Source organism: Carcharhinus amblyrhynchos, chromosome 6, assembly GCF_965287045.1.
Source record: "Carcharhinus amblyrhynchos chromosome 6, sCarAmb.v2.hapA, whole genome shotgun sequence".
Lineage (NCBI taxonomy): Eukaryota > Metazoa > Chordata > Chondrichthyes > Carcharhiniformes > Carcharhinidae > Carcharhinus > Carcharhinus amblyrhynchos.
In genome coordinates this window covers 99,549,490-99,562,924 of record NC_137329.1, presented here as the reverse complement: position 1 = coordinate 99,562,924, position 13,435 = coordinate 99,549,490, and the positions used below count along the sequence as shown (strand labels likewise).

The 13,435-nt window shown below is 42.9% G+C and overlaps 1 protein-coding gene across 1 annotated transcript in view; it reads left to right on the top strand.

Moving 5' to 3' along the window:
* Positions 1-5,099: 5,099 nt before the first annotated feature.
* LOC145344367 (uncharacterized) overlaps positions 5,100-13,435 on the top strand; it is a 36,926-nt gene continuing 28,590 nt past the window's right edge. Inside the window, exons 1-3 of the mRNA XM_080191494.1 lie at positions 5,100-5,399; positions 9,824-9,958; positions 11,544-11,606. Of these exons, the coding sequence (XP_080047620.1) occupies positions 5,100-5,399; positions 9,824-9,958; positions 11,544-11,606 (498 nt within the window). The remainder of the gene's footprint in view (positions 5,400-9,823; positions 9,959-11,543; positions 11,607-13,435) is intronic.

Here is a 13,435-nt window from a genome sequence, read left to right as displayed (position 1 = left end):
GAAAGAGAGCCTAGCAGGGAAGACAGTGGAACAGCAGTGGCAGGAGTTTTTGAGAGTTATTTGGGAGGCACAACAGAAATTCATCCCAAGGAGGAGGAAACATGCTAAGGGGGGGAATGAGGCATCCATGGCTGATAAGAGAAGTCAAGGATCGCATAAAAGCAAAAGAAAAAGTACACAAAGTGGCAAGTATTAGTGGGAAGCCAGAGGATTGGGAAGTGTTTAAAAATGAGTAGGGGATAACTAAAAAAGAAATAAGGGGGTGAAGATAAAATATGAGTATAAGCTAGCTTTACTACTTACCCCTATTTAACTCTGCCACACCAGGTCTCAAATTTTATACAACTGTTGTAATCCCTGCCAGCATCATGTCATGGGGAGACGCTAGTGGGGGTGGAGATTCTAGTCGCAGACCCGTTAATTAGATGTTAAAGTATGTAAACACATGCTCATGTCCATTACGCTGATTTTCAGTGTGGAGCCATCAACGCCACAAAACATAGGCTGGGAGACGTGCAGAGGCCTGGACGTCTAGCGCGAATTACATGAATCGGTCGCCGCTCAAATCTCCCGACCAGCTGTGCTAAAAACTCAATGTAGTGGATGGGAGAATCACCCCCAATGAGTACTTTTGAAGCGTAGTCATTGCTGTCAGAGAGCAAGTGTGGAAATCAATTTGTGCACCACAAAATTCTTACAAACAGTGATGTGGTAAGGACCAGGTAATCTGTTTTTTGTGGTGTTGGTTGAAGGAGAAATATTAGCCAGGATGCCAGGGATAAGTCACCTGCTCTTCTCCCAAATTGTGTTAGTGGATCTTACAACTTCACCTGAAAGAGTAGACAGGACCTTGATTTGACATCTTATCCATAAGACAGCACCTCCATCATTACAACACTTCCTCACTATTGCCAAAGAGAAATCTTAGTGCTTAAGTCCCGGGGAGGGAATTGAGCCTAGAAGCTTCGAACTTAGAATTGAAAGCACTACCAAATGAGCACCGACTGACACTGAAGACGACCATGTTACTATTACAATAGTGGAGGGGAACTAGGGGTATTGGATAAATGAAATGAAAAGAGTGTTGTGAAGAAAAATACACACTCTAGAGTTTGAGAAGATCAAGTAAGTAAAGCACTTTTAGTCAAGATTGCTTGAGGGAAGTTCCTAAGCCAACCAAGGGAAACTTCTCAAAATTTTCCAGTTGCAATATCTCTTTATAATTCTTCCTTCCAAACATAAATGTCAGACCTTGTTAAGGGCCCCAAATCATGATCGGATTTCATTAAATAGCCACAAATGACTGAATACATTAATCACCTAGTTTTTTTGGCCAATCAGTGAGCTATTCAGTACATCACCTCCCCAGCCTATCTGGAATTAAATTTCTTTATCTCCTTCATATTTCCACAGGTGTGAGTAGTTAATATTGTTCACCTTAAGAGTGTCATGTATCTCAACACGCCCCTTGAGTCTACTCCAAGGTTACTAATGTATTTATTGTGCATATATTTTAATACTAATCCTAATTGTCTCTCTTCAAGAGGCACAAAATAATTTGGCACCAAGCAAAGTTTACAAGTCACCCAAATCAGACGGGATACATCCGAGGTTGCTGAGGGAATCTAGGGTGGAGTTCTGATCACATTCTTTCAATCCCCCTTAGAAACTTGAGTGGCACTAACAGCTTGGAGGAGTGTAAATATTACAAACCCTTGTTTAAAAAATGGGCGAGGGATAAACCTGATAAGCAGATTCCAATCAGTCAAATGTCTGTGGTGAGAAAACTACTCAAAACCATTGTTAAGGATAAAGTTTGTACATTCTCCCTCTGAGTGCATGAGTTTCCAACGAGTGCTCCGGTTTCCTCCCATAGTCCAAAGATTAGGTGGATTGGTCATGCTAAACTGCCTCTTAGTATGTCTTTGTCAGAGGATACAGATTCAGATAGATTGAAGACTTGGGTACAAAAATGGCAGATGAGTTTAATCCAGACAAATGTGAAGTGATGCATTTTGAAGAATCAAATTTAGGTGTGAATTATACTGTAAATGGCAGAACTCTTAGGAATACTAACCAACAGAGGGATCTGGGCGTGCAAGTCCACAGCTCCCTACAAGTGGCAATACAAGTGGCCAAGGTGATTAAGAAGGCATATGGCATGCTTGCCTTCATCAGCCAGGGCATTGGCTGCAAGAGTTGGGAAATCATGTTGCAGCTATGTAAAAATCTTGATTAGGCTGCATTTGGAGTATTGCATGCAGTTCTGGCCACTACACTAACAGAAGGATGTGGAAGCTTTGGAGAGAGTGCAAAGAAGGTTCACCTGGATGTTGTTTAGTCTTGAGGATGTTGGCTATGAGGAGAGGTTGATTAAGCTAGGATTATTTTAACTGGAAAGACCAAAGGCTGAGGGGAGAACTGATGGAGGTCTACAAAATTATGAGAGGCATATACAGGGCAGATGGTCAGATGCTTTCTCCTCAGGTGGAAGTGTCAATTATAAGGGGGCACATGTTGAAGGTGTGAGGGGGAAAGTTTACAGGCGACGTGCAGGGAAAGTTTTTCATGCAGAGAGTAGTGGGTGCCTAGAACCCGCTGCCGGAGGAGGTGGTTAGAAGCAGGCATGTTAGCAATATTTAAGAGGCATCTGGATGGGTGCATGAATGGAGAGGAAATAGAGGAATACAGACCAAGTAAGGGCAGAAGGGTTTTTTTCAATTTAGTTCAGGCATCATAATCGGCACAGGTTTGGCGGGCTGAAGGGCCTGTTCCTGTGCTGTACTTTTCTTTGTTGTTTGTGTTAAGAAGTGTGGGTTAGGGAAATTAGTGGGGTAAATGTGTGGGGTTATGGGGATAGGGTGACATGTCCTTTAGGAAAGTTGGTGCAGTCTGCGCGGAATCACAGAATCCTACAGTGCAGAAGAGGCTCTTTGGCCCATTGAGTCTGTATACACACATGAAAGGCCCTGGCCTGCCCACCTTATCCCACTTACCAGCACTTGGTCCATTGCCTTGAATGTTATGGTGTGCCAAGTACTTTTTAAAGGGTGTGAGGCATCCCACCTCCACCATCCTCTCAGGCAGTGCATTCCAGACCATCACCATTCTTTGAGTAAAGAGGATTTTTTCAAATCCCCCCCCAAACCTCCAACCCTCACGCTTAACTTGTGTCCCATTGCGATTGACCCTTCAACTAAGAGGAACAGCTGCTCCCTATCCAGCCTTTCCATGCCCCTTATAAGCTTGAACATCTCAATCAGGTCACCCTTCAGAATTCTCTGCTCCAGAGAAAACAACCCAAGCCTATCCAACCTCTCTATAACTTAAATGGGTTGATGCTGCACTGTTGGGATTCTTGTATTAATTACCACCGAGTGAAGCATGGATTACAAAGGGACGATCATCACAGATCTATTATTAAGGGAAAATCTGTCTGACCAGTCCAATTGAATCATTTGATGAAATAACAGAAAGATTGAACCAGGTAGATCCAGTGGATGCTACATATAGCGACTTTAAAAAGGCACTTGATAAAATACCACACAACAGACTTAGTGGCTAAAGACATGTTGGTAACTAGTCTATGAAATCGGCATTGAGAGGAGGCAGAGATTAGTGAAGAACTAAAAGCAGAAAATGCTTGAAATACTCAGCAGGTTTTGCAGCATCTTTGGAGGGAGCATTCACTCACAATCCTAACTGCTTTGCACTCCCACAAAATTGCATCCTGACTAGCAGTTACCAATTTCCTATACATCATCTGTGCTTGTATCATAACGATTACTATTTAATATACAGCAAAAAGGTTAATGGCGAACCCCTGGCGTGTATTTTTTAAAATTTGCATTGTACCTGTTGCTGTTTGTTTGTTTAGCTCACTGATTGCTCTCCTGTTGCCCACTTGCTCTCTGTTGGCCCTGTCTCCTTGGCCAAGTTTTGCTCTCCCTGCGTCTCAGGGGAGCTTATTTTCCTCAAGCACCAAGGTGACCGGCCTTGCCAATCCCAATGCTCAGAATGACAGGCTGAGAAAGGGGAAAAACAATCGTCAGCAGCAAAATAAATCACGTCAATGTCTCTCTGAACAACTGAAGCTGTTAAATATCATGTTCTCAGTGTGCTTTTACCAATCTGACAATCTGAAAGATGGTAAACAAAGAACAAACAGAAGAGGAATCTTACAAGTAGCGCTGAAAACCAATGTTCTGGAAAGGTAAGGTTAATGTTCTAAGGAAGGGCAATGGATATTCACAGTTTGAATTTTGAGTGATATGGTTCAAAAACACAATTTGTTGCTGTTGACTATAATGGATTTTTGTGTTTGGGGGTATTTTAGGCATCTGTTAAGTGTTGGGCCCACATCTTTTTAACATACTGGTACAAGTAACGAGGATCAACTTTATACCAGTTACATCTCAACGACAAGCTAAAGTCACACGGCGTTCTGTTTGATATTTGACATGGGGATTCCTGGAAGTGAATTCATACTTCTCACATTGTAGAGATGGATCCATATGGTTCACGCTTTGCTACTAGCAGCATGAGTACTCATATGTGGACAGGTAATGGATAAGATTTCTTGAAGCTACTTCAAGATTTTTCAAAGAGCTAAAATGGCAAAGAAGAAAAACATCAAATAAATTCTTAGGCAGGTGAAGAACTTGAATGACACAATGGTTTTGAAACTAACATTTTAGAGCACAGTATTGGTGCTCCAAGGGAAATATCCCTCACCATCCATAGAAATTGACATAATTAATCTTTTAATTAATTATTATGTATAACAGAGAACACTCCCACGACGTACATTTTGGGGACACACATCATATTGAGACACAGAATCATAGAATTACAGCTCAAAATGAGGCAATTCGGCCTATCCTCCTCATTCCTGTTCTCTGCAAGAGCAATCTGGGAAATACCTTTTGAATTGTTTTCCAAAGCTACGTCTGAAAAGGTGTGTGGTTTGAAAAGTTGCTCAAAAGGGTGGTAGTTTTTGAAATTTTTTAAGAATAAACTGTAAGTGATGTCGTGTCAATGTCTCCTACAGATTGGCCGAAGCAGTTTGCAAGTAAACCTCATTTGAAAAGTCACTGATCATGGGGAACGCAATAACAAAACCTCGAGCAATTACACCACAGGATGCTCTTCTTACCATCGAGGATAAGTTGGCATCATCGCACTGCTCCAGTGAGAATAGGCCCAGTGAAGCAATAGCTTTGAAAAACGCTGATAATTCTGATAGGAACTGGAGGGTGCAAACATATGAGCAGCTCGGAGGAGATCAGCATAGCCCTAAAGTAAGTGAAGGGCACTACAATGTGGAAGAAGATGAGGAGCAAGAGGAAATCGAACAGTTGTACCAATGTGTTCACAGCACAGCAGAGACACATGTAAATGTAAGTAAACTGAGAGAAAAACTGCGTAGAATTACACAGATTCTGCAGAATGGACACAGGCCATCTGCAGGAACTGTAGCCACTCTAATAACCTCACATCTTTTAATGTTGCTAATTGTTGTATTAATATCAATGACAAATATGTTTGCAACAGAAAAAATAAAAAAGAATCCTTAATTCCTCTTCAGTTACTGATTTTCAAAATTTTAATACTGGTTTGTCGACTGGTTCCTGGTCAGAGTTTGACTTGCACATCTTTGGGTATCCTCAATAAATTCAGTCCATGTGCCAGTCCCTAGATCAGTTCCGATCCTAAGAGAGAGAAAACATTAGGAGGTTCTGATGCATGGATTAATTAGTTCATTACAACTAATGACAAAGACCAACGTAATTGCACTTTGCTATGTTGATAAACAGGGAACATGAGCCTGGATGTCAGCGGGCAATATAACTTCAACAAATTTTCCTTTAATATCTGCATCTCAGGGTTCAGTGCTTTAGGAAAGAAAATCTTCTGTTTCTGTTGATACTTAAGGTTTATGTAACGATTTAATCTGACTTAACCCAGGTTCAAATATACGAGTCCATAAAATGAAGCAGCTCTGAATTTAGTACTAATTAGCATAAATGTTACAAAGGACTGACTGTGTGATTTCCATTGCTATCACAGAAGTTAGGGCCTTCTGTCAAGATTTAGAATTACCCTAATCAGATTAAAAAGCCTTTTCCCACTGAAATTTCAGTGTACAACCCCTCACAAGGCTACAATTTATGCAGATAATTAAACAATTTTGTCTGTGTCATCATCGTGCAAAATTTCTGAACATTTAGACAAGTCATGGCAGGCCATCTACATTGCCTGTATGTATCTTGTCTTTCTTTGTTGCTTTTGGCAGTTGTTGAACTGCACTAAGCTGCCAGAGTGAGGGCTCCTCCCCCCACCAGCACATTGTTAACCCTGGACACAATAGGATAACTACAATAGGTTTCATCGTGAAAATTCCCCTTTTTGCTTTTCTGATGAAGAGATAAACAGATATGACAAAAACAATGAGGTCGGGCTATTATTAAACCTACACGGCCACACCTCAATGATTCTCAATGGCACTGCTACCTCCTTCTGCATGACACTAGTGACCATCAGTCTAACATCCACTCTCATTGTTCTGATCTAGGAGGATCTATAGACTGGCATCTGAAAAATTATGGGCTTGTCTTCTGCCATCATTTGTCTAAGGCCTCGTTTGCGAGGCATTGGTATGTGAAGATTTTTTACTTAATGTGAAAGGCCTTGCTGGTGATGGGCACCAGAGCAAACTTTAGGTGAAAGGCATGGGTACCAGACTGAATTTTGGACGAGGGGCAGGACTACCAGGTTGAAGCTCAGGTGAGGGGCAGGGCCAGGGATACCAGATTGAGGCTCAGGGAGAGGCAGCAATGTGGCACAGTGGGTAAATCTGCTGCCTCATAGCGCCAGGGACCCGGGTTCAGTTTTGGCCTTCGGGGATTGTCTGAGTGGAGATTGCACATTCCCCCCCCCCCCCCCCCCCCACCACTGCTGCCCCCCCCCCCCCCCACCCCCAACCACCACCACCACCAACCCCCACCAATGTCTGTGTAGGTTTCCTCCAGATGCCCCGGTTTCCTCCCACAGTCCAAAGATGTGCAGGGTAAGTTGATTGGCCATGCTAAAATTGCCCCTTAGTGTCCCAAAATGTATAGGTTAGGGGGATTAGTGGCATAAATACTTGGGGTAACAGGATAACGTCTGAGTAAAATGCTGTATCGGACAGAGTGGGTACAGGCTTGATGGGCTGAATAGCCTGCTTCTGTACTGCAGTGATCGTATGAAAAAACCTATGAAATCTATGGGCACAAGATTGAGGCTGAGGATGAGGGGCAGAGCCTGGGGTACCACATTGAATCTCAGGTGAGGGACATGGGTACCAGATTAAGGCTCAGGTGAGGGATGTGGTGACATTGCAATAGTGAGCCTTCTTGCACTGCATGTGCAGTTTTGGTCGCCGCACTTGCGCAAGGATATTTTGGCCTTGGAGGGAGTACAGAGGAGGTTCACTAGGCTGATACCGGAGATGAGGGGGTTGGACTATGAAGAGAGACTAAATAGACTGGGTCTGTACTCGTTGGAGTTTAGAAGGATGAGTGGGGGATCTTATAGAGACATATAAGATAATGAAGGGGATGGATAGGGTAGAGGTAGAGAGATTCTTCCTGCTCAGAAAGGACAACAGGACTAGAGGGCACAGCCTCAAGATAAGGGGGGGCAGTTTAAAATGGAGTTGAGGAGGAACTTCTTCACTCAAAGGGTGGTGAATCTCTGGAATTCTCTGCCCGTTGAAGTGGTGGAGGCTACCTCGCTGAATATATTTAAGTCACGGGTAGATAGTTTTTTGGTAGGCAAGGGAATTAAGGGTTATGGGGAGAAAGTGGGAAAGTGGAACTGAGCCACTTCAGATCAGCCATGATCTTATTGAATGGTGGGGCAGGCTCGAAGGACTAGATGGCCTACTCCTGCTCCTACTTCTTATGTTCTTATGTCAAAGCTCAGTTATACTAGCCATTGGCAAAATCAAATGGATGAAGCTCAAGCATGAAATAAAGGTTAATTAGAGAGAAAAATAATGATCCTAAACTTTCTCTGGTTACTTTGACAGACATGATGTGGAGATGCTGGCATTGGACTGGGGTAACCACAGTAAGAAGTCTCACAACACAGGTTAAAGTCCAACAGGTTTATTTGGTAGACACTGGCGTTTGCTATCAAATAAACCTGTTGGACTTTAACCTGGTGTTGTGAGACTTCTTACTGTATTTTGACAGAGTCCCTGAAATCTTCAAGAGGTGCCTGCACTGCATATGGGAGTTTATACAAAGCATCATGTACCCCAGACACCTGCAGGAAGTGTCTTCATCTTGAGCAAGTTCAACTCAGAGTTGCTTAGTTGGAGTCTGACGTGCAGGCATTGCAGGGCATCAGTGAGGGAAGAGTTATCTGGACACTTTGAACCCTAGTTTGGGAGTAGTGAAAGCCTACTTAGTGGTCAGGGATAGGAGGTGAATGCAAGTCACAAACGTAACGCTGGAGAAACCTCAGGCTTTTCCCTTATCCAATGATTTGGATTTGGGGACTAAATGTAATAATTCCAAGTTTGCTTAAGACATAAATCTAAGTGGGAATGTGAATTGTGAGGAGGATGCAAAGACATCTTTGAGATTTAGACGGTGAGTGGACAAGAACATGATAGCTGGAATATAACATGGAAAAATATGAAGTAGTCCTCTTTGGTAGGAAAAACAGAAATACAGAGTATTTCTTAACTGGGGAATGATGGGAAAGTCTTGATATCCATAGGCTGTTGTTACTCATGGTCATTGAAAACCAAGTTGCAAGTGCAGCAAGCAATTAGAAAGGCAAATGATACGTTAACCTTAATTCAGTGAGAACTTGAGTACAGAAGTTCAATTCCAATTCTCTTCCCACATCTCGTGGTGCTCTAAGGCAGACTTTCATCTGTTTCATAGTTTGCTTTTCCCAGAACAGGTTGCTAGTCTCTCGCCGGGGGTTTATAGGTTGAGGAGCGCCAATCCACATCAAGCATGGTTGACCAGAAGTCTCCCCCAGTTTTATTGCCAGCGTGTTTGGGAGGACATGCAGGTTGACACATTCAGTTTGTTTGGCCACCTTATGAATGTGCTTTCCTTGGGATGTGAACTCAGAACTTCAGGCTCAGAGACAGGGATGCTACCCACTGTGCCACAAGACCTGAGTATAGGTGTAAAGGTGTCTTACTGCAATTGTACAGAAGCTTGGTGAGACTACATTGGAGTAGTGTGTACAGTTTTAATACCATTACTTAAGGAAGGAAATACTTGCCATAGAAGGAATATAACAAATGTTCACTGGACTGGTTTCTGAGGTAACAAGATCGTCCTATGCGGAAATGTTAAGGAGACTGGACTAATCAAAATGCATTTGCAAAAAATGCCCTATTGAAAACTTTTTATTGTCATTTCCTTAATTATTTTATTGATTAAAATAAAAAACACCAAGATGAAAAACTTAGTTATGGACGTCAAGAATCTTGCCTCAAACAGCCTATGATTTTTTGTAACCTGTCACCTGTCACTGTAGTTTGTTTCAAGATAGAAATACATTATTTTGTTTTGTTAGGTTATGGCTATGATTCTAAAAGATTATTTGAAAATTAGGCCAGAACTGTCCTGTCTCGCATGCCGCACTACCCCTGCCAGTGAGAACGGAGAATTTAACGCTCAGCCAAATCTCCATTTACAGCAGAGGGACCAAAGAATCCCAGCTGTGGGTGAAGCAGAGAATTCCAGCCTTAGTTCTAACATGACTTTGAATTACAAAGTACAAGTGATTGTTTCTGATTCTGTTGAAGGTCCATTCTTCCGAAAGCAACAAACCAGAAGTAGATGGATCAACTTTGACATTTGAGAATTTCCTTCACAACGATGGTACTCTCTACACTTGCATCACACAAAATAACGTCAAGCTTTACTTGGATGAAACAAAGGTGGGAAGTAGTTTGGAATCTAATCTATTCCTAGGCACATGTCTGGCAGGCACATAAATCATAAAATCAGCTGCATTTCACTCTCCTTTGGTGGCGGATTTAAAGGTGGGGAGGTGTTTATTAAATCCAGCTCACGGATTGCTTGCTGCCAGCCTACTTGCCTCCACATTCCCCCTCAACCTCCCCCAACTTCCACCCCAAACCCCCCTCCACTCATGCCAGAACTATACCAGCAGTGGTTTAGAGGTGGCAGTATCATTAAGCAGTGAGAAATTAATATCCTCTCATGGGTCCCATCCCATCTCTGCCAGTGTTTAACTGGCAGCAGGAGAAGTCCACATCAGGTAGCCAGCCCGACAAGTTTCCATGCGTGGGCTGGTGGTGGGCAGAGAAGGAGAGTTCTGGGTCCATTGAAAAGCCCCTCCAAGCTTTTACCCCCCCCATCCCCACAAGGTTGTCCTCCCCTCATTCTTGCTCCGCACCCTCACTTACCCTTTTTGCTGGAACCTCGTAACTTGGCACCCAGTGGATGACCAGACACGTATCCAAATCCTGATCCAATGGCATATGCTATTTGCCCCGAAGTGATAGCCTCTGGTGTGCCATCATCTCTCCAAGGCAGAACCTCTTGTCCCAGAAGGACCACAATCCCACCTGCAGCCTATTAACAGTTCATCAGTGGGCCCTGCACCGCTCTTCCCATGCCCCACCCATCCACTCCACTAGACATTTTAGCAGGATGGGCGGGGTCAGGGGGTGGTTTGTGGAATCTTGTGCCTCATATAATTCAGCCCAGTCTATCCTATATATTGTCCTAAATGGGTACTGTATTAGTCACATTAGCAATAAGCACATAGAATACTTCAACCAGCTCACCACCATGTGCACAGAAGGACTGGTTGCAAGGAACAAGCAATTAGCAGATACCTATTTCTTGTTTACTTTTTAACAATCTATTTTACAAACAAGGTAATAATTCCTGACCTCTTGAAGGTTTAAATCCCATGTTGGCATAATTGTTGGTAAAAGAATTTCTCTACGCTCTGGATGAGGCAAGATTATACAAGTGGCAGTGAAAACTGAGAACGGAACCGTCACAAACTTTCCCACAGATACAGTCATAGTCTTTGCACACAGAACAAAAGTTGCACACACTAGTAATGTCCCCATTCACATGGACAAAAATGTGGTACTATAGCAGAATCATAGAAACACTACAGTGCAGAAGGAGGCTGTTCAGTTCATAAGTCTGCACCCAGGCCCTATCCCCATAACCCACTTATTTACCCTGCTAATCTCCCTGACGCTAAGGGACAATTTAGCATGGCCAATCAACCTAATTTGCACATCTTTGGGGTGTGGGAGGAAACCAGAACATCTGGAGGAAACCCATGCAGACATGGGGAGAATGTACAAACTTCACACAGGCAGAGGCTGGAATAGAACCCTGAGGCAATGGTGCTAACCACTGTGCCAACATGCTGACTTTTTTTTATAGTCCTAATCTACATATCTTTTTATATTCATAAAATCATTAATGTGTATATTCCTGGACCTGAAAACGTGCTTGTGTCTTTATTAATAGGAATTTGTGCCTTTTCCAAAAAAGTGGTATAAACAAGGAAAATTCATCAACACATTGCAAGAGGTATGGAACAGTCATTAAACCTAGGATATTTATAACAATATTAGTTCACAGAAGTAAGTGTTAATTATGAACATGCAGAGTAATGAATGATAATGGCAGTATTTAAAATTCCTGTGACTGGAATTGCCTTTTCCTCGTAATTGCCCCTTAAATCTATATCATTGCACAGGATTTTCCAGCCCTTCTTGCTGACAGGATCTTCTGCTCCGTTCTGCCGGTGGCATCTTCCAGCCCCACCGAAGGCAACTCCCTGCGGCCGGCTCCCTGGCAGTGGGAAGGTGCAAAATGCTGTAGGCATCAGAAGAACTGGAAGATCCCGCTGGCAGCCAATGGTGAGCGGGTTCTACCATCAGAAAACATGTCCAATGTTTCCTGCAGTGATAATAAACTTGGATACTAAACTAACAAATTTACTTTAATGAAACTTGGTCAACTAATGTCGCAGCAAGTGACCTGACTTTTCAGTGAAATGAAAGAAAAAGTCAACGTGGTGATTTCTAACATAATACACGACTCATATCATATTCTAAAGCACATTAAATAAACTCACAGTAAAGACGAGTAATTCAAATTTGCTTGTTGAAAATATTAAGGCTGGTTTTCCTGTGGCATTATGCCAGTAAACCTACACAACCTGGGTGAGCAAGCTTCTTGTATCCAATGACACACTGAAAACTTTCTGATCAAACTATCACTGGGATTAGAATAACTTTGTCTAAAACTATGAGAGATAAAAGATGGGATCATATGGAGAAATGTATTTCCAAGCATTTGTGACTTCGTAAGAGGAAATGCATTGTTTCCTGTTGTCCTTTGTTGACACAGTAAGAAGTCTCACAACACCAGGTTAAAGTCCAACTTAACCTGGTGTTGTGAGACTTCTTAATGTGTTTACCCCAGTCCAACGCCGACATCTCCACGTCCTTTGTTGACACAGGTCACAGCAGTATTTCCAAATGTGAGCGGGCCACTTCAATTAAGGCAACCAATAACAGAGTCATTTAATTGCATCACTCAAAGTAGCAATTTCAAAGATGTATATATATGGGGTGGAATTTTTTTCAACAAAAATTCTTTAGTGTCAAATGGGGATAAGTAATGGGGATTTATGGCACTCCAAGTAATAGACAAACTGTAATGCAAATCTCGCCATTGGGAAGGTTGGGGAACCTCAGCTTGCCAATGAAGATGGCTGCTGAGCTCTGGGGGCACCATTGCACAGATGCCCCGATCAGTTTAATGGGATTACTCCCATCACTCCCCCCACTCCCTCTTGCAGGACATCGCCACCCACCCCTACTGATGGTTACCCCAGTTATCACCCCATCTTCCAATTGCCACCCCATGTCATTAATATTGAAATCAGCCCTGTGCCCTTCCTGTGCTCAGGAAGGGCACGAGGCTGATTTCAATATTAATGACATGGGGTGGCGATTGGAGGATGGGGTGATAACTGGGAAACTGAACCTGGGTCCCTGCCGCTGTGAGCGCAAGGCTGATTTCACCGTCAAAAAGAGGCCATCAAGATCATGAGAGTCGAGAAACTGAATACAAACCCAATCTTCCACCTATTTTACCAGCTCGCAAGGATTGCAGAAGCAGCAGCATTGGGAGCGGTGATGGGCTATGGGCAGGAGTAGGGGATGGGACATCAAAGGGAGTGGGGGGAAAACCAGAGCAATGTTGGGTTTCCTTTTTTGACTTTCCATTTTAATACAAGCTATTTTATTCATTTCAGTGCTATCAATAACGTCACAGGCACTAACACTGCATCTGTGCATGTGCAGGGAGCGCTCTCCGTGTCTTGTAGCACAAATAAACAAACCTTA